At 36.5% G+C, this 27,497-nt stretch overlaps 1 protein-coding gene across 1 annotated transcript in view; it reads left to right on the top strand.

Annotated features, from left to right (window-relative positions):
- Window positions 1-27,497, top strand: part of TfAP-2 (transcription factor AP-2) — a 60,276-nt gene that overhangs the window by 13,109 nt on the left and 19,670 nt on the right. The window contains exons 3-5 of the mRNA XM_018548454.1: window positions 7,532-7,750; window positions 9,055-9,106; window positions 27,024-27,222. Coding sequence (XP_018403956.1) covers window positions 7,532-7,750; window positions 9,055-9,106; window positions 27,024-27,222 — 470 coding nt within the window. The remainder of the gene's footprint in view (window positions 1-7,531; window positions 7,751-9,054; window positions 9,107-27,023; window positions 27,223-27,497) is intronic.

The raw sequence follows: 27,497 nt of genomic DNA, 5'->3' as shown, positions 1-27,497 counted from the left end.
TATTAGCAAATCGCAGATGATTTTATACGCGCGTAAAGTCCTTGTCCAAAGTTAACGATGATAAATTCGGCTCGTTGTTCAAACACTTTACTTGTCACGGCAGATACAGAATTACGTAGAAATATTTTCATAAAAGTTTACCGTGAATATAAATAATAAGAATAATGAATAAATTGATATTTCACAAATATACAATAATATACATACAAAACAATAGATTTCAGACATCAATATAGTGATGTCTCTATATTAAACAAAAATTCTTATATATATTTAAAATACATATCTCTGTGCTTTAAATAATCTAGAGATTTTTTAATCGCGACTTTTATAATAATTGCTGAAATTAATGTGAAAATCATATCATAACATAAATTTTTAAGCTCGAAATTGCTAAGTAAGTGATAGATCAGATGTTTATTAAACATCAAACTCAAAGGAAAAAGGGATTAAAATTATTTTCGATATTAATATAAGATTATTTTGACTTATTTAATTTTCCTCAGCCAATTAATAAATAAAGAATAAATTTAAAAAATTTAAAAAGTGAGATATATAAATACTATAAATAAACATTGCAAAAAGTCAGAAATAAAATATAAAAATTTATGATTAATGGTGGTAATGGTACAATAAAAAATGATAACAATTGGTAAATAATAATATTGAAAGTAATATCACGTTCCTTTTTTATGAGATGATATTACGGAGTTACAGTTTCGAAAAAAATATGCCCGTGGGTCTCTCTCTCTCTCTCTCCATCTGATCCTCAACGCGACATGGACGAAACGAGAGCTTCTGGAAGCGACCACAATGCCAATAATCAACCGAATGGCTCGACCGATTGCAATAGCTTTATCCTTGAGAAGAACGTGATGCTCCCCTTGCGTTTCAATGTGTACGATTCAGAGACCCTTTAGTGTCCTTTAGCATTTATGCTCGGTAGAGTAGCGTTTGTGACAGCTTTTCGACTAAAGGGGTTTGAATTTGAGAAATCGGCACCATTGTTGCGTCTTCGCTGCTGGGAAGAGTTACGAGCCGTGCCGTTTAATCGGCCGGCGCGAACAAAACGGGGTCGGATTAGAATTGTACCGGGTGAATTTACGTTGCTTTAAGTACGAGGAATAGACGCAAGTGAATTTTATACGTTACCTTTAAAGTAGCTGCGAGTACAAAGTATCTAATGAATTTTGAAATTTTAAAATTCTTTCTGAAATCTTTAAATCGTTGGTGGCTTCGTTTTTTAACTCACTAACTTAAGTCTGTATATAACAAGAAGATAGATATATTAAAGACGATGACTCGTAAAAATCAGTTGATGAAGAAAGAACCGTAAAATATTGCTTTATATTATGTGACTGAATGATTCAAAACAAAATTATGCTTCATAGTGAAAGAATAAAACTATCGTTTCTTACGTACGTTATATACCTGTGGACGAATGACATTCTCTTTATAATCACCACGAGTCACTCATTTTTTGCTACGAATGACTTGAACAGACAATTACGAATGATTTCGGCAAATCTCTCTGTGCAACACAGAAAAAATATTCCATTTATTTTATATCATTATATGGTCGCGCGTTCTACAATTACGATAATAGAATTCAGAAAAAAATATTCGATTATTTTCTTAGGCGTATTATAATTTTCATTTTTTACAATACATTCTGTATTCTTTACAGCAAACGTGTATAAATTTTTTCACAATTCAGTATAGAAAAAAAAAGTTACGTTTATCTGTACGGTGTCCCATTATATGTATTGTCGTCCTTTAGAAATGCGACAACGGAATCTAGAAAAAAGTATCGCTGCATTAGTATGTTTCTAATTATAATTTTATATTTTTATATCTCACGTTTTGCTCTCTTCGGGGTAAATATGTGTAAATATCTTCAACGTAGAAAAAAAAATTAAGTTTATTTTTATCCCTTTATCGCGCATCCTTTAGAAATACAACAAAATCCAAAAAAAGTATTCGATTTCCATGTTTTCAACATATTTTTAATTATGATTTTACATTTTTGTACCATGTTCTGCCCTTTTCAAAGCAAACGTGTATGAATAATATCTTGACAATTCTAACAGAAAAAATATTACATTTATTTTTATCCCACTGCATCATGCATTTTTTTTTAGAAATGCGACAACACAATCCGGAAAAAGTATTCTATTTCTACGTTTCACGTCAATGCTTCTAAATATAATTTTACATTTTTACATCACGTTCTACTCTCTTCGGGGCAATCATATATAAATATCTCCACAATTCCGAACGTTCGTTTCTCGTATATACGTTCCTCGCGTGTAAATAATATACATTTATAACTGTATCCCAATACTCCGCGCAACGCGAAGGAATTACGTAATAAGAGATATATCGCCGCACAAGAATGCAGGCGAGCATATTATTGCCGTTGTCCGTTCCGTTGTGGTTCAATCCGATACGCCATCATTTATCAGTATCGACGTTACCGCGACGGCGATACGTGATTTTATTTTACCGGAGCGTTTAACGAGAGAAAGGCGATCACATTTCATCTCATTAGCCGGCACAACACGGTTACATCAATGTATAACTATCGCGAACTCGTCAATATAAGCCCAGAAAGCGGTCCCAAGCACGTTAATTAGCGCCGCGCGCCTTTTTTCGTTCCCCGTGAAAGTTCCTGGATGGAGCCCGGCCACCTTGAACGCGACATAAAGCGTATAATTTTCGACCTCCTAATCACGACTCGGATTCGGACAGTCATGACCTTAATGCTCTCTCGCATCTGCCGAACGATTTCCCACCGAGAACGCAGAATATAGCGACGCTATCGATCATATCGAGCTCATTAGGCATATTTGCTAATCCGCACACGCAACGTTCTCCGTACGTTGGGATGATGAATCGATCGAGTAGCCTCGATCTCGTGAAAACGGCAGACCTGAAACGAACGCGGCGACGGCCACCTTCTTCTCAATGGTTAAAATTGACGTTCGACCTGACACGGTCGGCGCTTAAAAAGCCAACACCGCGATGTCCCGCTTCTCTAGATTATAATCCAGTGAATTCGAGTCACACGGTGTGCAACGTGTTCCGGGCATCAATTTTCAATCAGGCGAAATCCGCTAATCTCGTGAAAAGGGAGAAGTTGAAGCTTCTGCGACGATAATTGTCAAATAATAATGTTTCTCTCGGCAGTTGCAATTTTAATGATCGAGATCGCTGTAGGCATAGGTATATCAATATTTTTTACGCGCGTTATACGAGATTCCTTAATCAGCTGATCATAATTAGAATTACATTATACAGCGAATGCAAGGAATGTGCAATCGGCATAAGCATATCCGAGGTGATGCGAAGCGAGAAATGTCCCTCGATCGAGGAATCCAGTACCGTTCGCGAGCTTTTCTTTAATCCCTCCTTTATCGTATATATAGTATGTCGCACGTCGATCTAAACGATCGTGACAGGGCGGAGGATTATAACGGTGGAGGGGGAGGAGGGGGGGGGACAATCTAGCAAAGAAATCGGAGAAACTCGCTCGCGGTGATTTCTTCTGCGTTGCGACGCTCGTGTAGAAAAGATGTAGAACAATAATGGCAAGGGCTCGTGATATAACCGTATTTGTGACACGGAGCGACTCGCAGTCTGGATAAAATCGCCAGTTTTTCCCCCCTGGCGGTCGTGATTAAGATTCCGAGCATATATCCGCCTTGTTCTCGATTTCCTAGAAGTCTCGCGCTTGCGGTCCCGCCATATGATCCGCTTATCGTTCCTCTTGTTGTATTTGTACATATGAGAGTTTATATATCGAAACAAATTTCTATTCCATATTGTTAAATAAATAAAAACTATTTAGTACGTTTTTATATTTGATAAACAGAAACCGTTATTATTTGCCTTTGTCTGGCTCTGAAGCAAAGTCTTTCTCAATTAATTTTGTTTTTTACATTTAATGAATTATTACGATTTCTAATAAGTCGTCGGAATTGTCGGAGAATGAAAGTATCGTGAGAATATTATATTTACGAAAGTATATGATAAGTAATGAATATGTATAATGAATATCCTAAAACTTACCTGAATAGTTTCAAATTTCTTGCAATTCTATATAAAGTAAGAGACACAAGTTGAACCAATTTAATAATAATTAGGCTGAAAATGAAAACACTGTTTAGAAAAAAAAAACTGCTTCATCCAATCAAATTATGTATATTAAATACATTTGCATACGTATAAAAATTATTCATACAGTTTGCGCGAAAACAAAAGTAATGATTTTTAAAATCTAAACGTTCTAAAAATTGGAGACAATTATAGAAAAGATAAAAGCGATAATTTAAAAGTTTAACGGAATACAATCAGTGCTAAATATGAAAGCAGTTAATCGAAAAAATTCGATCCAATCAAGTTACTGTACAGGAAATATCACTCCGACGTTGAAGGGAGGCTCGCGACTTTCTTTTGAAGCACTTCGCGCATGTCGATATTATAGGCGTATCTACTTTAAAGAAGCAACTTTTAAACAGCCGTGTTCATCGCAGAGAATAACGCGAGTAATTACGTGATCGGCGGGATCCATTAGAGCCTCGCGCCAGCTCGCTCGTCTTTACCGATGACATAAGAGAACTTTTATAGCGCGAGGATTCCTGCCGTCATCCTTTACGCGCATTCACGTGCGTCCACAACTATTCCCTCGTCTCTCATTTAAAACCGTGTTACATGCCGACCTGGTGCGGCGACGCGGCAGCGATGCGGTACGAAATAAATTGCGCCTGCTTTACGGGACGAAAGCTACAAATGAAGACCGATGAAGAATTCACTGCGAGCCTAAGATAGAATCTTCCCGGATCGGAGAGCCGCCACTTGTTCGTAATTTGCCGACACGCGTAACAGAAATGCCACGATATCGCTGATCATTTTCATCGTGGATATATACCGTTTAATGGAGCATAGAACAGAACTCGCGGAGCCGAAGCCACAGCGCGACAATACGGCATACGTGCAATACGCGTTGTTTCGACGAGTCATCGTCATCCGCCTCTCCTTTCGAGATTGGCGAGAGTAAGCAGCAAACGTTGAAGTATGTATGGGATAGTAATTCCGTTACCTGAAAGGGTAGATTAATATCTTCCTGTTATTCTAACAGCGAAACATTGCGCCGACCTTATAAATCTGAAAAAATTGCATCTTTAATCTGTTCGTTCGCTTTTATTATGCCTTTCAAACCGATCAGATTTCTTCACGACGAAGTCATTAAGATACGTAAGGCAATCTTTATGAATTTAAATTTATTGATATTTACTTGATATTTCTCGAAATTGATATCTTTTTGCAGCCTTCATAAAATATCCATTTATCATTCTATACAAAGTTTATTTATTACAAGTAAAACTAATAAACAGTTGATTATTATTTGTTATTTATTTATTAGATAAAATAAAACTACTACAATTTTTAAACTTGATTTTTACTTTGCGGATTACCTTTTGCATTAAAAATACAATGTAATTCTAAAATATACTGAAATATAAGAAATTTGTCAAGAAAAGGCCATTGGCGCGCCACAAACAAATTTTTCAAGGTCGAATAATGAAAAGATAAAAAACATTAAATTATTATTTAAATTATATTACATTTAAAACATATTGTTCAAATGTATAATTCGTAAAACATTATCAAAAAGGAATATAATGGAATATAATGGAATCTGTGTTTTTTATTTTTAGGGTTTCTTAAATTGAAAAATATTTTTGTAGAATAGCAAAATTATCATTAAGCGTTTTAGAAATATTATAATAATATTGTATAAAATATTTTGCTATAAAATTTAAAAAGGAGGGATTATGGTTTCCCTTTTGTTGATGTACTAATGGACTGACAATATATTTCGCGTAAACCAACGAAAAACCACTGATCACGGAATTATGTACATACATATTTTTTACTTATAATTGTTTCTATAATTTTGTTTGAGCTGTGCAAATATGTGACGAAAATAAGTAATCAAATTTCGTGTCGTGCGAGAAAAATCGCAGAAAATCGAATATTGGAATACACACCTTGTTATTATTACTAACTGTTACGTAGACATTACGCAGAAATACGACTGCATTCAATAACAAATATGAATAAGAATGTAAATATTCAATAGATGTGTAATTTATACGCCGTGCCTAGAAGCTAATTGCGGATGATGTTTCGCTAATGGCAGCGCGGTTATGGCTCACTGTTTTCCTCTCATTATCATCCTAAATACAGTACAAAATCATCACACAGGACGTCGAGGATTTCTGCCTGTCACGGATCCGTTATGTACCGGTAATCGAAGCAATTTTTCTCCTCGTAGACACGGCAACCTTTGCTTCGCTGTCGACCTCCGGCCTTTACCTATTTACCACCTATCACCGCGTCGTGCAAGCCTCCCCGCGATACTAAATTAAATACTATCCAATTAGATCCGGTCCACGTTAACTTTGATTTTAGTTTCTTTGTATACGTATATTATCTCCGTATCGTAAAAATTACATTACATAAAAAAACAAAAACGTTCGCAATCGCTTCGCATTAATTTACATCTAATTTGATTTAAGTTTCAGCTTTAACTTCAGTGTATCCTTAGCTTGAGCTTCAGTGTATCCATAGCTTTAACCGTGTTCTGAAACGAGATACCAAGAAAAACCGCATTGATCTGATAATAAGTAAACATCGTGCATCTTTAAAACAATTACTTTCGCGTGTAAAATCACTTGACGTCGTTCTAAAATTAATAATTTGATGTAAAGAGGACAAGTTTAGAAATTTATGATCAATGTAGGTATATCTCATAATGATTTACTATTATATACCCAGAAGTTTGACTGCCACATTCGTATTTGCAATATAAATGGGTAATAAGGAATAATTTTTTGCGTTATTTTTGAAATATACCAGTGCAAAATGAGAAAATCCATTGTTTCATAATTCCCTTCTACGAGATACAACTTTTGCCGATAAAGAATGTAAAACTAAAGGTTTTAAATATTTTGCTTTTGAATATTTTACTGAAAGTTTAATTCTTCTACACTGCCAATCAGAGATATAAACGACAAATGATAGCAACTTTATAAGTAGAAATAATATGTACCATACAGTTAAATAATGTATTTTGTAGTTTTATTGGAACTATAAAATAGTTTATTCAACTATAGAGCATAATTTTACTTATAATATTATAAAACTTGTACAATTATTACTTATGTATTATAGCTGCTGCCACTTTTCTCTGAGTACTCTACTTAATATACTATATATCTTGCAGTCTATCGACTAATGTATTCAAATCAATATGGAATAATAATCAACAAACCGTACTTTTGGCATTTTCGTAAATTCCTTTAAATAATTAAAAAGTCTTCGATTCCTGTTAAACTCTCCAATCAGATAACCTCGAAAATGAGATACTTGGGTTTCGCTTATTTGTGAAAAATAATTTGGATTGCATTAAGAGAATACCGGGTTGACGGTATCACGCTGATTGAAACGTCATTTCTGATTTCAGACGAACATGCACGCGTCTTTCCCGTACGACGGCGGACGCAGTAGTGGTGGAGGCGGCGGTGGCGGAGGCGGCGGCGGTGGCGGTGGTGGCAGCGGTGGAAGGGGTGTCGAGTATGGCGCCGTACGCCGTCCTGACGCCCTCCTACCGCCTCCGGGCCTCGACCAGACCGACCTCGTTCTACACAGCAGCCTCGTTGACGACCCCCAGGTGAGCGACGATGTACGTAATCGCAACATATTTTCTCTATTATCATCCCTCGACGCATCTCTTTTGATGACATTCTTGCCCGCCGAGGATAACACGTGGGATGTTTCCGCAAACGGAAACGTTATGATTACTAGAGAACTGCTCCGAAATTACGTACATTTTGCGCGCGCACACGATGTTTAAAGCGTCTTATTGTCAGTTTTGGAGATATAGATTTGTATAGATCCGTATTCTCCTTCTGACTTATCAATTAATGTGTACATTTAGCATATAGTTTACATATATAGATATACTACAGAATCTCAGAGAAATAAATATGTATCTACCGACAAAAATGAAGTGTAAACTATAATATTGTATATTATATAAATAGTGATAAGGCGAAGCGATAAGCAACAATGTGTGGTAGCTTTTCTTAAACAGAATTTATTTTGACAGTTTTTAAATTTAGTTATTAAGAAGATATTAAATAGGAAACAAATTAAGAGAAAAAAGTTAAGTTATAACTTTTTAAATTATCTCTTTCGTGAAAGAGAAAGAGAGAGAGGAGAGAAGAAAAGAGATTAATTTCGTGAAATAAATGTTTATCAATTCCTTTTGGATTAATCTGCCTTTTTTGTAAAATGTAGGAACAGTTGTGTTAAAAGTTTCAGGGTCCGTTAAATAGAATGTCAGTCGCTTTTTACAATGCGGAGCGGAATGCTGCGAAACATACCATACTTTGCTGTGGTCAAAAATATTTTTCTTTGTCTTAAACTAGCACATACCGTGTAGTCGATTTGTTGTACGTAAAAATATTCATGAAAAAGAAGTAACTGGTGTATAATATTTCTCGATATAAATAATGTTAAATATTTTATACCTGTATAATACTTTTTTATTTTTATCACGCGCGAATTCTTATCGAATGAAAAATTTTTAAATCATAAATCTATGCTTTGCTGAATCACAAATTAATCAACTAATTTTTTTGAATTATATTGCATTTTATTTAATATTGAATACAATATGCTTTGTGATGTAAAGAATTTAATTAATTTATTAAAGAACATATTCCGAAAAATTAAATCAAATTAAATGGTAAAACTAAATATAGGCTCATCAATTTTACAAAAATGACATAATATTTAATATAAAATAATTTAATATTATACTGAATGATCAATTTTAAAAATAATATAATGTAATATACAAGTTTTTTAAAATTTGTGTTTTTATTTTTAAAAATTATCTCGAAATTGTGTTTAGATATATGTATAAATAAAAGAATATATTAACAAAATTAATATTAAATTCGATTATTTTTTATGTTTTAGAACACAAATGTGGATGACGGAGGGTTCATGAACGACCTACCACTATTAAAAAGTAAGTAATTAAACGTTTATCTGTATATATACCAGATTTTATCAGAAGCATAAAAGTGTTCAATCGTGAAATTTTTAGCACCACTTGTGTTGAATATTTGTCAAAAGAGACAATTAAGATCTAACAATTAAGGTCTAACGCTATATTAAGCATCCAGATGCATATCTCACGATAATAGTCTACCGTATTTATTGCACAAATGTCTTTCGAACTTCGATTTATAATTTTACGCCGCGCGCAAACACAAAGCCAGATCCCGCGATCGCGGGATCGTTCGATTTGGAATTTATTCAATGAGGGTAAATTTACGCATTGCATAAAGTGCAACGCGCGCTACCTCGAAATAGCGTGGCGCCGGCATAATCCCAACATAAAACGGCCACTGCGCGACCGGAAATATAAAGTAACCGCACCAGCGAAACCTGTCGTCTTTAATTAAAATTTATCTCTCTCTCGCTCTCCGTCGTGTCAAGGGCAAGTGATCAGATTTCGAAACTATTTGTGAAAATAAACCTACGACTCTATCTCTCTTTCTTTGTGCGCGCAAAAATGACGCAAAGGGTCCGGCGAGCTCTTATGCGAAAGACCATTCCTCTCGCAATACCGATTGACCGTGAAAGAGATCGTAAGAAAAACCGCAAATTGCAGAATTATCGAAGAGTGTCATATTGAATCGCAATACGATGAATTATCTACGGATTCGCACGCACGATGAAATTTAACTCTCGGTTTCCTTCCTGGCAAGTTTTCTGTATAAAGTTATCCTGTATGTATTTATAAGGATTAATCACCGAGATATAAATGTAAATACATCTTGCTTTGTATCTAATTTCTTTCTAATCCTACGTTACAAAATAATAAATACCGTGTAATAAAATAGATTTCTTACTTGGCCTGTCCTTTACAGAAATCTAATACTAGCCAATTTAATGCTGGCAAATTTATTACCGAATGGCTGTAATTAATTACTTATCTAGGGTACTAAAGGATCAAACGGTACTTTTAATACTTAAAATAAGTAATTAATTACTGTCTTTCAGTATTAGGTATATTATATGTACCAATGTTACTTTAACTTTAAACAAAGTTTAAAGCTGTCTTTGTCTCTGTTTCTTTTTAAGCTTTAAAATGAGACAGAGAATTTCAAGTCTCGCTTAAAGTAAAAATAACGTGGTGCACAATCAGGCCTGAGAGAACTGATCTGTTCTGTCTTCATGGGACTCACACCCGTGGATGAATTCATGATTTGAATTTGCCAAATGATCTGTCAGTTTAAACGTTTTTGATAGTAACACATTGTGCGAATAAAATTCCTGCATAAATGGCATACACATAATTCGCAGATCGCAAAATTCTGTCTCTAAAAAGTCTTTCAAGTGAAATTGCGAACTCTAAAGAGTGAAATTTCGCTCTCAAAAATTGACAATTGCATCACTCTTTTTCATCATTGGCTCAAAGAAGAAAAAATTGCCATTCTTCTGATCTCCAAAACTTTTAGGGAGTAGACACAGACGCAAAATAAAGACCTGCATTTAGCGACCTGGACTGAACTATCACAATAACTTTTGCGCTGCAACGACTACGTTAATCAATGATAGAACAGCAAAGAGTTGCGGAAATGAATTGTATTTGCTCATTTATTAGCAAGAGAGCCTTTCTTATACTTTTTCGTGAAAAATATCAGATACGTAGTAAGTTCTCAAAATTGGCTTAATTTAAAATGCCAACACTGTCGGAGTTTAATTCATTTAGAAGCAATTATATAGAAGCAGCTTAAAATTCCACGACGCATAATTTCGCGATTACGTAACGTCGAGCGAATTACACAGAGAGGGAGGATGTGTTACGGGATCGTGATAGAAGTAGATTGTAAGGAAATTTGTGCCATGCCCAATTTCGCGAGAGATACATACGCTTCCCGTCGGTTCATGTCAATGTGAGAGGCCAGCGTCTTGCGAAAGTATTACGCTCACCCGAGGACAAGATCGATCGTATCTGATCAATAAACTGAATAGAGGGGATTCTTGAGAGGTTGTTTTGGAGGTTACACTTATGACTGAAATATATATATAACTTTCGATCTATGAATTAAAATTACGAAATCGTACTACATTATCATCATTCAATATGGTAGCAGTAATTTTCGTTGCTTTAGCTGCGAGGATGTCAAAATGTCGCACGCTTTCTCCCGTACTTTAGAAACCAAAGTGAGAGAAACGTGATTTGTGTGTATGTGTTTAACTTTATCCTGTGTGACGTCCCAATTTTTAAATAAATTTCATGTAAAGATATTGTGATCATGAAATCTGCGGTAAATATTATACAATGAGAAATAATCAATCAATCGATGATACTTTACGAAAGTTCCGCGATCATTACTTTAATAGCACTAGAATTGTTGACGATTTTTCAACGTATATCCATTCTATATATCTTATTCTATACTATTTATATTTCTACTTATATACCTATATTTTAAAAAAGAAAGGAGGAGGTAAAGTCAATTCAATTAATTATATATATTGCGACAAAGCTCACGGAAAAAACTCAGAAAATGCATTATAAATTTGATAAAAAAAATTACAAAACATTTGATAGTCCGAATATTAAACTCAGTGGAGTGCATGAGGATCTGGTTACTTCGATATAGTGATTTAGCAGCGTTATTTAGGAAACGTGTGATTGTAGGAAACAACGACTTTTAGAGCCCACATACGCGTCCACAAACGTATTACGCGACGACCCTCGTTTTCGACGACATTAATTCTTCTCGCCTCTTCGGATCGTCGCGTCGCACAATGGCCGAGAACCTGGGACGCGTGGAATCGTGTACGCACTGCGAGAGGAGGTGTGAAGGCAAAAAGGAAGAAAAAAAGAAATACAGTGCGTGCCCGCGGGCGGATCGGATTTCGCTCATTGTCATTGTAATTTCTTGGCGGGGTGTAGTTTTCGGGGCGTTCCTCACCACAGGGGTATTACCTACAGATGGCTGTTTGTTCGAGTGTCACTGAGGGTTATTATATGCCTCGTTACTCGTCCTGCGACGGCTTATTTGGCCGGTCTTTCTCTATTCCGTTCTTCTTTCTTCTCATGCTGCGTGACTGTTCTCTCTTTTTCTTCCTTACTCTCGAATTTCGCGTCTCGTGCGTTTTTTTTTTCCTCTCTGTGAATCTTTTTACTTTTTTTTTCTTCTAAAACCAGTTACTTACGAAATACGTGTGATACAACATTGATCACACACATTATTATTTAAATATCAAACTAAATATACGTATATTTATAAACACATGTTTGGATACTAGATAATATTTTTATCTAGTAATTTATACCGAAGGAAAGTAACGTTGTATTATAATTTCAATTTACTTTTTTTTTTACTTTGCTCAGTTCAAATATCTTCAATTTTTTTTATTGAATTGGCTTTATCTGAAAACTTACTCGTAATAACTTTCTATATAAATGATAGGAGTAAGTCAAACTTGCTTTCCATTACTTCTACAATTCTATCGATGAAAGTAGCATAAATATTAAACAAATTTTTTTGTAACCTTTTAGAACGAAAAGTTTGAATATACCATATATAAAAATGTTGAGATTATGATTATATATAGTTTTTAAATGTGGGAAGAGTACTCTTCCTCGAACTTCGTGCCTTTGAAAATAACAAAATTTCGCACCTTTACACTACCATCTGGCCATTCTTGAGTGTATGTAAATTCTAGCCCCGTCATTCGTAATTTTTAAACTCTTCTCATTCGAAAAAACTATCACAGTCTCATTGTCAATATTGGACTCTTCGTCTTAAAATGTTACAAACAATCTGTCTTTATTTATCGTCAATTTTTGGACCTCCTGGCATATAACCTTCAGTGACACTCGACAAACAATATAATATGCGTATAATATGTATAATATTAAAGTATAGTTGACAGTGTATATATGTATATATTATACACACACACACACACACACACATATATATATATATATATATATAAATGTATTATATTGTATTAGCTAACTATGAACGCGATCCGCTTCTAGGAAGCCGGTTATACAATTATCGCGGCTTACCTTGGCTCCATCACTTGATGACGACGACGCGCTCCAGTTTAGCGAAGTATCGAGGACAAACGAATTCTTTTGCTAGCGATGATGCTTTACGAAATTTTAATCATACACAGTTACAACAGTTGAATTAATTGACAACCATTCTTTTAGTCACATAAGTTTATTCCAAAAAAAAACAATTAATTTCGCACAATTCAAAAGTCGATATCTGTTTTCGAGAAAAAAAGGATTTTGTAAATCATGCTGTAGTGTAGTTCGGACAAGAAAATCACGAGACAGTCTAAGTTGTTTACAAAAAAATATTGACGTACTTCTATCTCAAAAAATTACTACTTACGATATATAAACGGATATCCAAAAATACAAAAATCTTTTCTTACTACGTGTATCGTATTTGCTAATTTACTTGAGGCAACACATGTTCTACAACGTGAATTTGTACGTATTAATTTACCGTCTACATGGCTCAGCCGTGAGAAGAATCAAAAGTAATTAATCACTCAAAGAAAGCTAACTAACGATACAGTCATGCGACTTCAATGCCTCTCTTTTATTCGTACTATTCAATATCTCCACTTTGCCGCTTCTCGCGAGCCAGCGAATGCTAATCATTCTTTATCCTGTCGATCCTACTTGCGATGGCAGATTGGCAGAGATTATGATGACAATCTTCACCCCTTGCACATTTGCTGTAAATATGTCTTTACTAAACATACGGTCATGAAAATGAGTTCAATTCAAGTATAAATCACGCAGCAGCACCGAGAGAGAGAGAGAGAAAAAAAAAATACGCTGATCGCTTTCAAATCTCGAGTGCTGAAGAAGTGTGAGTGCCTTTCTTATTGTTCAGCAGCCGGGACCGTTTCGCGTGTGGTCCCCTCCGAATGGAGGGCATCCACCATCTTTGTACAAAGGCAGCTAAACTCCTAAAATCAACCCCTAATGAAATTAACGATCGCCACGTTGCTTGTAGTGCCCCGGGGGCCAGGTGGATCCCTGCCTAGCAGAAGCCCTCTCGGCGTGAAGTCCCTTCACGGCCGAAAAGTCACACCCCAGTCGCACCAGCTAACCAATCAAGGTCGAGAAGTAAGCGAAGTCGTTGGTATGCGTCGATTGGTTAAGTTTCCGGCGCATTGATTGCCCAGGAAATTATTTGTGCGTGTCCAGGACGCACGTGTTGAGCGAACCGGGCTATGTGCTCAAGGCTATTCGCAGATGGAGATATTTCGCGTATAGTAGCAGTCACGTGTAGAAACGATAATTGTCTCATGCTGACGCGCGTGCTGCTTCTGAGTTTTGTTTGGGCTACTAGGATTGCCTCCTTTTTCTCCAAGTCGTCGTTTTGTCATATATACTGTTGAACGTTAAATGACATACCGACGCGGGTCGATGTATAGATAGTGATCGCGAGTCCGGAGTCAGGTTTAATTTCGCTTGGATTCAACGCAAGCGTACGTCCAGTATGCTCTCGAACGAAGATATGATGTAACAAATAACATTTGTCGTAACTGCACGTCGTACGAAAACTTCGAACGTTACACGCGATTTCAGGATGATCGTGATACGAAATGTTTCTTAATAAAGGATCCCACGCTAATTATATAGGAAATCAGTTAGTTTTAACATGATGTAGCTTATAATGTAGTGAACAAAAAATGCCATTAGATATAAGGCTCAGTAATAGATAGTTTAATTTTAACTATGTTTTTTCTTTACTAAAGATACTTTGCGAGCACAAGTTTTACACTTTTACATCATAATTTAAGAACTATGCATTATTACGCCTTGTATTTATACGTATCTTTTGTTCATCACATTATAATTGTTATACGTTATATGTGAGAACTCTGACTCTTTTCGCTGGAACTTAATTATATTACATATAATTAGTGCAGAGTTCTTTCGTATTGCGTGTGCCACGGATAGCCCAGGCTAAACATTTTATTTGAACTACATATTTAATATTTAAATACAGAATATCATGGTGTACCATCGGTGATATAGACCAGACGGTCTGAATAGACAATCACGCAAAAACGAAGCAGCACGAACAGTTTGGATGAGCCACGGATATTCTTTGTTGCTCTAAAAAGTCGAAAATGGAACGAATAAGTTACACGTTACCCATTGATTACACCCAGAGAGAAAAAGAGAGAGAGAGAGAGAGAGACCCCTTTTTTCATCAAAAAGATTACGCAAAAGATCCAGCCTTGACGCGATCCTTGACGAGACTAGGATCTACAGGCTCGACGAGAGCACCTGTTTGCAAAATCCACGCGCAGATGCAATAATTGCGCATCGCCTGTCGGTACTCTGTGAGTGCCGCCGCGGCTATATCAATTTATAGTGTATCGATACACCGTCGTAATAATCGACATTATATAATCGCGTCATAAATCATACGTAGGTGCGTGCGCCGCCGAGAGTGTGCCTCTCATTAGAATCACGGACGCGGCGCGCGGCGGGACGGTTGCATCGCTCGTGCACGAAATGATTTCTCTAAACAGAGCCCGCGGCTGTGAATAATAGCGAATCGCCCGATCAGCATCAACGAGGAGTTTACTTTTCTCTAACTTTTACAACGTGGATGAATTGACGTGGCGTCTATTTGTCTCCAGCACGGTTTAGGTTCGTCGCTCTAGCTTGCTCTCTTCTTCCTCTGCTTCCTCTATTGATTGTTCGGATCTCTGTCAATGCACGGTATATCGTCTCTCATCTCTTTCTGCTCTTTAAACTGAGCAGTTCTGAACAAAACTCGAACTTGACGAAATTCTATAACATTCTCGTCGCAATCTTAATAAAATCTGTGCACACAAGATCAACGAGTGCAAAAACATACATTGAGTAACGCGTGACGAAGTTTTATTTTAATGTTGCAATTAAGGTTCTTTTGCGGTCGTTTATTTCTTTACGTGCTTTTGCGATTAGATAATAGAGCACGAGGAATGCCGTTTACTTTGACACGCACGGTAACTTTTCTCGGGATTTTTAATTAATCTTTTTTTTTTTTTTTTTAAATTAACAGTTTTTAATTGGATACATTTTTGTATTAGACTTAATCGTTATTCATTGATTGTTAAAGAAAAAACTGAGACTACATGTAATGTATGAACATGAAGTGCATCTTGAGTAATTGCTATAGGAATGAAGAAGTGCAATTAATAATATAACGAAAGGAAGAAAGAGAACAAGGGAGGAGAGGGAGAGAGAAAGAGAGATAATCGTATTTATGTAATATTAATGAATTCTGGCGTTGCACGTGACATGCGCCAATTTTAATGCGTACTATCTGCAAGTCACGAACATATATCAATTTGCTATCGGTATATCTAAATGAACATTTCAAGCCGCGTCATTGCTCAATCATCGAGCGAGTATATATTGATTGTAGAGGCATTTCGTCAATCGGTTTCCTAATTGACATACTTTTCATTTGTCGTATTCCTTTTAATTTTAACGGAAGAAACCCGTAAAGCAGATAGCTTTCCCATTGATACGCCATTAATGCCTTATTATAATTAATTTATTACAATCAGTCAGTGGAGTGTCACTATTATGTATAATATTAACATCGTTATGTCTTCGACAAGAAGTGACACCTATACACGATATTATATTAACGATTATTACACCAGAAAATGTTATTAACTTGGTATAAAACCTTTCTATAATGAGACGGGAATTATATGTCCAGAAATTATACATATTGGTGTATCGAACCTTGAATACATACACCATGCTTTGTGTCCATAAAAATTTCTATAATATATATATATAGTACTGTAAAATTTCTTTTTTTTTATCAATATAATAATACGCTTCTGATAACGTGAAATTAAACTTATTGGTGAGCGTTTTCAAGAGCAATTTGAAAGAAGAATGTATCATCATTCTTGTAACATAATAAATCAACTGAATATCGATCGCTGCATTAAATACTATTATCGTTGTCTTTTTAAATTTTGTACACTTGCCCTTTTGTGCATTGTTCGCTAATGCTCCTCCTGTAATAACAAGAACCACCATTATCTTATTGGCTCGTAGAGTCATAACGGCATGAAGGATCAATGAAACGCGCATTTCGAGAGACGGCGCTCTGTTCGGAGAAACATGTCGACGAGAGACGGGAACTTGAGCAATACGAGAAAGTAACTGGATCGAAAGAGATGTTCACGTTTTCTTTTCCTTCGCTTTGATTTTTTAATCCACGATTTTATAATGACAGGCTCGTATGACCGCTCATTCATTGACGGGCTACCGATCAAATTGGAGCATAGCTACTTCGCTTCAATATATCATTATGTTATTATCTCGTTATCGAATTCAATTAAAATACTGCATTTAATTTTCGGCTTGATCATAAACGTTTCAACTTAATGGATTATCATTTTTTGAATATATTATTCAATCGTATCTTGATTGTACTGTCCTTCGACACAAGCAAATATTTTATAATAAATAATGACAAAAATAAAAAAGAAATAAACATTTTATTTATTTTACGGATTCCAAACGAAAGGATGCAACAAAACTCAGCTTATATTCATTAATTCTTTTAACACAAACGAAGCGGATATATTAATAACAAGTATGAGAATTAAAAAACAAGAATGTTTTTTATAATACAATTTGACTCTACAGGAAAACGAATTTGTGATTATCTATTTTTACGACACATTTAATGATAACCTATGACATATAATGGATTTCAGATGCGACTTTAATGACGGTATTATGCTTGTATTTTATTAATTGTGATGTGCAATCGCGGTATCGACGGATGTGAATTCCTCTTTCTCTATCGGGCATGCATTCCGGACATTATCGCGTGTCTGCATGGTTCTCACGATCACACACCGGTTTTCTGAGAGAACGTATGCATGCCCACCTGGTAGAACTGTCGCGTTTCGTCACCGCGTCGCAGTTGCTTCATTGGTAGCCAACGTGTTTCGGTCCTCGCAGCCGTAGCCTCCTCTCGATCGCTTCCGCTGGAATGAAAATTACCCCGACCCGACCTGCAGTCGCTATTAGCCGCTAAGAATATGCCTGCGGAACGCCGCTACCGTTTACTAGCGAGCGAACGCGAACCATACATATACGTGTCTAAATGGCCAGACTTTTCTCGGGTACTGCAGGAATAATAACGTCTCGTCTACCTAGGACGGGAATATACGGTGAAATCGTCCGTGCGCACAGAACAAGCACAATGCAGTTCAAATAGCTGGACACAAACACCTAGATTGCGACGTAGCCGAAGTTCGCGCAATCAGCGAGGCAGTGTCGAGAACGTTACCTTGTTAATGTCACTCTTCTATGAAACTGCACTGAGAGTTTCACGAAGCGGAAAGATAAAGAGCGAAGAGAGGATGAAGAAAAAGCGACAGCGATTTATAACGCGAGCTCCATAATAAATGCCGGTGCGTCGCCAGGCATCGCTTTTAGCTTCACATTTGCGTTGCTACATTTCCTCATGCACTATGCGAGACGTGTATTTTCCCGCGCGCGCACGCGAATGCCGGCGCGAACGATTAATTTCTTCCTTGGCCGCGCTATCGTGTAGTCGCGGTTGTTGTGACTCCTTGTAACGTGAAAGAAATCCTATGGCGAGATAAGCGGGGAAGGCAATCGACCGGCGCGGCGGTCGGCTGAATGGCGGATGCGAGCGGTGAACAGACGGGTTTTCTCCGTGCGGTTCTCGCGAGCGAGCGAAGCGAGTGAATCTCCGCCTTCATATCGTCTTGGGCCATTGTTGTTTATGATCTATCTCGTTAGACATTCTATGAACTACGCTCTATGACAGGGGAATACCTGGCCGCGATCAAAACCGGCCGGCCGGCGCGCGTTGTTGTGCAACGCGGCGCGCGTTGTGCGGAACGTAAGTTCGCGTTACTTAACCGCCGGCTGAGATCTTTCTTTGATCGAACCGAGGTTCGCGAGCGAGCGGTGAATCTAATCTCGCAAGTATCGCATCTTTTGTCAGGATCGCCGACACGTTGGTACATTCATCTTCGATGTTTCCTCTCCCCTTTTTTCCTCCCTTTCACAGATGATTCTCTTATTTATTACCGTGATTGTCGGTTTTATAGCAAATACCTGCCGGACTTGAATCGTCATTTTCTCGTCGAAACTCATTTTTCGGTTCGACCAATGAATTTTTTACTTACTCTCGAAAATTTATAGCGCGAATTGTTACTTTGAAGAGTGAAATCTTTATTCTTAAAGATTGAAAATTGAGGAACTCTTTTTCAAGACTGGCTCAATTTTCTCTCTTTAAAGTGAGATTCCATTCCAAAGAATTTAGAAAGTATGAAAGTCTTATCTGAAATTTGAACAAGAGGGTTTCAAATCGACTTTTAAGCCGAATTTTCGAGTAAGGCCGCGTAATGTATTACTACACTACTACATAGTTGGAAAATTTATGTTAAACTTAACACATTTTACGTGTCCCAAATGGTTCATTCAAATTTTTCTGTTAATTTAACACAAGATAAATATGTTAACACAAATATTATGTAAAGAAATTAACATAAAAAAGGTAATGCTGATACAGTTTGTGAGCAAAACGTTGAAGCATTATTTTTCAGTAAAATTAATATATGTATTTTTTTTGTCTTCAAATTCACGTTTTAAAACACATTATTTTTGTGTTATTTGTTCACTTACTCAAATTTGGTCATTTTTTCTAAGACGTTGAATATCAATTTAACAAAGTATTTAAATAACATCATCGCATTGTGTTAAATTAATTCGATAATAAAATTTAAACAAAGGGACTTGAGTGATCCGTTTCCAACGTAAATACAACGTAAATGTTTTTTTACTGTGTATCATCTCGACGTTCCCATTCAACCTGATTTCAACGAACGAATACCGATTAGCCAACAATCTTGATGGACCAAGTCGTACAAACAGACGCGCATTTATCGCGCTGACGGACGACGAAACCTTTCTGCACCGATTTCACCTTGCGCGGATCGTATTTATCTTATTTAACAAGATCCCCCACTCGTGCGAGCTATAAAGTAGAAACGGCGAACGGCTCCTTCGTCGAGAGCTCTTGTTGACGGTTAAGCGACCGCTTATTGTCATCACCTTTGACTCTCGACAATGTTCGCTGCACTTAGGAACGGTTGTAAAGTTGCAATATGTTGTTCTAACGATAGCGCCTAGTACGCGACAGCTTCGCCTTTTACGGCCAACTACCTGTCGGCTTGTTGCTCAGCAGCCGACGGCGACGAGAAGAGCAGCTGATCGGTTGCATCGATTTATCACTTTTCCACGCTATCGACTTCCAAGTGGAATTTAATTAAGCCGCCCACGGCTTATAACGCGCGGTCGATGGTTTTATGAGCCGTTCGTCGATGAGCGTATAGATGCAGTCGCGCCGTATTTCTCAATAATTCTCTCACGCACACGCACTTCAGACGACTCCTAATTAGGATTAAATAGAAACGATTATGTTAATCGAGATTTGTTTACCGCGCTCTCCCGCACACGCCGCAGTTTAGTTGCGCTCGTTAAGACTACAAATAAATCGCAGGTTTTACTCGCACGTCGAAATTGTCATCTTTATCCATTATGATCAACGTGATGAAGATCACGTTGCAATTTTCGCGCGTGACGCTATCAGAATATTTTCAGTTATCATGTAATAAGGATGATGGATAATATCATGTACGCTTAAGATTTATACGTAAGAAAATTGTACGATATTATTAATTACCAAGCTATTAGAAATTTTTCTAACAATGTTATTCAATCAGCTGATATACATATTCAATCTGTCTTTAATGATACGATTTCTTGTTATGATCGACATATTTGCAAATTATTTAATATTTATAATCTCTCGACATGCTATATAAGAACTTCATTTAGAACAACTAGACGCATGCATAATATCCTGCAGCATTTAGAAGAATAAGAAATTATTTTGTATTACGTCATAAAATAGAATACGTTAATATATGTAGTAGGAAGTATGTGTAATAGGTGCTATATTTTAATAGAACTTGACAAATCTAATCATAATGTACAATGAGATTTCGCTGATAGTTTATTAAATAATTTCAAAATTATAAGCTGGTTCACATACTACATTATTTTTTAATATATATATATAATTTCATAATTTAGTAATTTACAGAATCAATTCTTCTAGGATTAATTATAAGTGCAATTTTAAAATAAAAAATTTTCCTAGAATCTATAAACATATGCGTGTTAAAATAATAAGACACTTTGCTTTCTTATCTAATAATTTGATCAAATTAATATTCGAAATCTGTATAATTGATCATAAACATATTTATATTTCTTTTATACTATTTTCGATAGTGTTTGATAGAAAAATTGGAACAATATAAAAATAATTAACGAACAAGTGGAAGTAAACAACTGCGTAATTAACGGTGAAAAATAGAATTTTAAAAGTGTATCAAACACAAAAAAAGTTAAAAAACTATCCAAATCTAATTATATTAAAGCAGCACTTTATCGCAATATCATGATTCTTTTTACATTTCTTTAAACAGGAATCTAAAGTTTTATTATTTTACAATATACATGTGGAGGAAAATTTTCTATATTTCTTTTTATATTTCTAAATAAAGAAAAATTTAAAAAATTCTCTATCTTACAATAAATATGAAAGGATACTGTTTTTATATTATTTTAAACAACGAAATCTAAAGTTCTATTGTTATTTTACAATAAATGTAGAAGAGAACTCTTATATTTATCTTAAAGAGAAATTAAAAATGCTGATTATTTTACAATATAAATGAAGAAAAGATCGACGCACTCGAAGTAATTTTTATTCACTTATTCCGCGCGACGCTTCTGGAAAAAGGAGGAAAGCTCGAGTTGCAAGCCGAGTCTTCTCATAGGTTTCTTCGATGATATTTCTCGGAACACAGAACAAGAACGCGAAGACGTAAGAACGTAAAGTGCTTCCTGTGTCATGGTCACGCGTGATTCAGGTTGCTGCATAATCGAGAGACTCCAGACAGTACGAACTGCAGTTGCGAACGATACATATACCAACTGCGTACGTTGTGCGGGTGAACGTTATTTTGTATCTTAACGTTGCGTAATTTATCTATCGAGCCGATCTGCAATTATTAATCGAGGGATAAACCGCGTGATGTTTCGTTCGACTATGTGTACTGCGCACGCAAGTTGCATCTGCGATAGCTTAACACGTTGACAAATTATCTAGTGTTATTTTCTTGAGCGCTATCTAAGGTCTGAGATGGCAATTTCACGAGGAAGACACTCGAGTGTGTATCAAGTGCGTCGTTGCGCGAAGAGAAGCGGAGCCACATCTCCCAGCGTATGGCGTTCGCGATTGTTACCTCGATAACTCGCGCACTCGTAAATGCAATTCACTGTGTTGGACATACGTTCGAAATTAGTCTTCGCTGGAATTCCCATCTTTTCCGAAAAAAATGTAGCAAAAAAATGTATTTTTAGTTTTATCCGTTTTTAACACCGCGACAATATGTTACGTAAGAATTTTTTTAATTCTTTTAAAACGCGTGTCATACGACAATGAGATCAATCGTAATTTATTCAATCCTCGAGCGTAAAACCTTACCGCCTTATTCCTGATACGATTGTCGAATTATCCGGTATAAAAGTGAGTAATTAAGCGGCGATATAGAGAGACCGATAGTGATTATTCGTCCGATGACTGAAACGGTTTCGCAATTCACACGGCAAAAGGTTACGGCGGCTCACGATAATTATATACGCTTTGTAGTATAGATGCCGACCCTACGAGGAAAATGAGCGAAGCCAGAGCTATTCTCATTAAATAAATTAATAATACGTTCGCAAACCGTTACTGGAATCGAGATAAGTGTTCGAGATAGCAAATCGGATGGTTAGAAATGCTCGCAGCACTTAGGCGTCTCTAAATGATGTTCTCTAACGACGCGTACGTGCCACCGTTGGTACTTGACGAAACTGAATCGTAACTGTCTTTCAGAAACTACGGGTTTCAATAGATTCGCGAGATTTTAATTAGACACAACTGCGTATTAAATTCGGCGAATATACCAGATCTTGGATTATGATGATAATAAAAACAGTATGGATCATCTTACATTTGTAAATTCTACGTAATTATTAATATTATTACGTTAATAAATAATATTACGTTTTCAGAAGAACGTACTTTGTTAATCCTTTTTAATATTGAATAGATAATTCGTTTTTCAATTCATGAATTTAAAGACTAATTGTAAAGATAAGAAGTTAACATTAAATAAGAATCTAATGCATGTGTGTGTGTGTGTGTGTGTGTGTGTGTAAAATGTGAATTTGTGAATATGCATATGTTAAAGTAATCGAATAATTTAGTCTCTTATCTAGCAATGTATTAAATTAAAAATTGAAATCTGTACGTCACACAATTTTACTACAAATATCACAAATAAAATTCAAATAAGTAAATTTTTCACCTAAAATTGAAGTACATTTTGTGTTCCTTGTTTTCTACAATATCTGTTAAGAAAAATTGGAATTTAAAAAATATCACCTTTACGTGATTAATCTACTCATAATGCAAAATTGAGCAAACCGTTGCGTTTGCAAATCAGCTGTAATTCACGATACAAAAACACATACTGTTTGTATAAAAATATTATAAAACGCACTCGAATCTTGAGCAAGGAAGATTAAAACCTTCTTCAAGTGACAGTACTCGAGATCGGTCGACAGCGGTATGTATTAAAAATACAAGCGATTAGAGGGAAAAAGAAGACAAATAAAATATTATCGTACGAAGGATAAAAGGAAGACAATATTAACGTCTTGCCAATATTCCTAATTGTAAGCATTAAGGTATACATTGAGAAAAAGGGACGGCACTCGTCTCAACGTAATCCGTTGTAAAACCCATATTTAACATATCCGCTATAATATCAGGCCGGAGAAAGGAACGAGGAAAGAACGCACGCTTGACGCGCGAATCATGGAAATCGTGTATTCGCCGACATCCGTCGTTTCTTCTTTTCTTCCTATATCTTCTCTCTCTCTCTCTCTCTCTCTCTCTGTGTGTGTGTCTCTCGTTCCTTTCGCCAGCATCATTTCGACGCTACCAAATTGTTCGACTAACATCGGTTTTGCCTGGACCGTTACGCGCCTGTTGAGAGAGAAGACTCTCTTGTCAAGATTATAAATTATAATGTTCGAAAGGAAGCCGCGATAAAAAGAGAAAGAGAGAGAGAAAGGGGAGGGGGGAGGTCTTTCTCCTCTCTTTCTTTCTATCGCAGCTTCTCCTATCGAACATTATAATTTATAAACTCGACAAGTCAACCTATTTGGTGTGCGCACAGAAATTGATTACTTATTTGACCCGCGAGATCGAGACATCTATGGGGGATCGATTCCGGCACTCATATAGATAGACGAACAACTTGTTTACTTTCTCCCCTTCGCTCGCTCGGTGCGGTAAGGATATGGATGACGACGACAACGATGTCTTCTGAATATCAAGCTGCGTTCGTATTCTCGAGCGACGTGCGTTCTCGATGCACACAACTCGGCGCGTCACAATCACGACGTTTACGTTTCAACGGATAACGAAATGAACAACACAGTCGCGTTGCGCTGCGGGAGCGATAGAGCGGGAATAGTGCGGTATGGCAAAAATGCCGTGAGATATCTATCGGTTAGATTTATAGAGCCGTCCTCGTGTATCTGTCATAACACGCTGACATTAGCTCGTTGAATGACGGTGCATTTAGTCGAGACCCCGGTAATGTATCAAGCGAAACGCAGCGAATAGTTAGCTGATATTAAGACAATAAATATTCCACGGTGAATTTATCCGTTCCGTAGGCCCCGGGACTTAATTTTTCTTTTCACTATGCCATTTAAGTTATATACCATATTACGTTCCCTGCGTGTACATTTAGCAGCGAACTTTCCTTTAAACAGAGAGGGCTCTTCTATCGCGAGAAATTGGCGTCTCCTTTTCATTATCGAAAGACCAAGTCGGATTCCGTCTGTGAAAATGTTTCTCGTTCAGCGGTTTCGAGATGTGAAAAACTTATGGACAAGGAGATACGTCCCTCGTGTGTCGGCGAAGATGAAGATCCCCGTTAAGTTATAAGTTGACCATCTCTTTGCCATGTAATAACGCGCTTTGTCCGGGGCCCCAAGGCACGATATTAAGCATTCCAGGCCAACGATGCAATAATGCGGGGCTATTCGATGCATAGGAGCTAAAACAGGAACGGTACGGATGAATTTAAAATATTTGCCGAAGATATTGCCCTGATCACGGTTACGTGTATACGCAAATACAGGTACACCCAACTACAAGCGCACGCATACGTACGAAGAGAGAGGGGGGGGGGGGGGGAGAGCGGGAGACTGTATAACATAATTTCGGATCGGGATCTTTGCTTCCGGTATTTCTTGCTTCACCGGGTCGTGAATCTCTCACTTTGACCTACGAGAATGGACTATGCGGCAGTCTTAACTGGATTATTGCATTCCTTCGCTGGACGAAGAAACTGATTATTATATCGTTCTGTCGACGAGAACGAAAACAGCGAAAATCAGGGGTAAATTATGAAAAGTATCGCGAAATACGCGATATTGATCGTCTCCGGGATTTATTTCTCATTTCCAGAGTATAACGGACTCGTTTAATAAAATTCGTCTTTAGACGCTCATTAGATAAAAGAGTCGCATCAGCCCGATAATTTCTGGAAATCATTATTCGGCTCATTAGAGGCTACTATCCCACTACTAGGTCACGCCATGTTATTACACAAATTGCTTATTGATAACGGAAGGAATTCGCAACAGTCGGATCAGGTGTGTAAAGATTTAGATTTATCGATGTGTATTAGTTATGAGTAATGCTAGGTACTCATTCACTTGCCAAGATCTAGCGACCTTGCGATCCATTTGCACGCAATACGTCGAACGAGACATTAGATATACCAAGCCATACTTAATTACCTGAGATCTGTTAAATAACATAATTAAGTGGTACACGAGAAGAGTAGCTTATCGACGTTTTATCTTTCCTTAGCAACTGTACCCTATTTTTTTTTATTTTTTTTTTTTTTTATTTTTTTTTAGGTAATTATACCCATTAAATATTTCATGTCTGCTGTTATTAACGTTTTAAGATTTTATTTGATGTATTGCTCTTATATGTTTATATAGATAGCTCCTTGTTTTATTTTACTTTTACGTCTATAGTTTTTTTTGTTAGTTTTTAAGATGCTTATCATCATTATTAAAATTAACGATCAATCTAATTTGAGATATCACTATTTCAGTTTCAATGTACGATTGCGTATAAACAAGAGAAACTAAATCGGAACGCAATTTATAAAACAGAAAAAATATATATTTGCAAAAATTTGCATGTGAATATTATTAAACATTACTAGGAGATCTTTTAACGGAAATAGTATTATTTCTTTATTTCTTGCAAATAGTTCGATTTTATTATCTAAAATATATGTCGTTTTTTGCGTTCCTCTCTAACGTCTATTTTTATATTATATTATTTTTCAAATTTCAAGAGTCCTTTCATCGTGATTAATTATATTTTATTGCATTTTTATTTTTTTCACTTTTCACGAACACAATTCATTTTATAATGTTTCTAAAATAAATACATACCAAATAAATCTTAGATCCCCCTATACTGTAGCTCTTAATTCGACAGTAATGATATCATTATATTATCGTTGCACAGCTTTTTTACAATCTGTCAAACCTGTTAAGAGTTACAGAATAGGAGTCTTTAGTATTCTTGAGATTTCTCGAAAGACTTAAGACCACTCTAACGGTCGCATTTTTTATTTTGCAGATATGAAACCTTCGGACAGGAGCGAGAAGGCTATGTTGTCCGGAAACGCGCAACCGTCGGACGTATTCTGTTCGGTCCCAGGACGATTATCGTTACTAAGCAGCACCAGCAAGTACAAAGTTACGGTAGCGGAGGTACAAAGACGACTGTCGCCACCGGAATGTTTGAACGCGAGTCTCCTCGGTGGCGTGTTACGAAGGTAAAGAGATTTAAGAACGATTGCACTCAAGTGGATCCCGTACGCAGAAATAAATATATCGATTCATGTTTTCTTGTCATGTTTCTCCGTCACGATAAAATCGACGAGAGATTCGTCGATTTGCAGCTGCAGTAATTCCGTCTCCCCCCTTTTCTCCCCAACAGTTCTCCGAGCAGTCGTCTTTCGACAAAGAAAAACGGTGAAAGAGCGGTTCATCCGCTTTTTAATCACGCACGTTTTTGATCACTCGGACCACCAGGTTCTCGACAAGCAAA

Source organism: Cyphomyrmex costatus, unplaced genomic scaffold, assembly GCF_001594065.2.
Source record: "Cyphomyrmex costatus isolate MS0001 unplaced genomic scaffold, Ccosl1.0 scaffold72, whole genome shotgun sequence".
Classification (NCBI taxonomy): domain Eukaryota; kingdom Metazoa; phylum Arthropoda; class Insecta; order Hymenoptera; family Formicidae; genus Cyphomyrmex; species Cyphomyrmex costatus.
The sequence above is the reverse complement of the archived record's forward strand: the minus strand, read 5'-3'. Positions and strand labels throughout refer to the sequence as shown.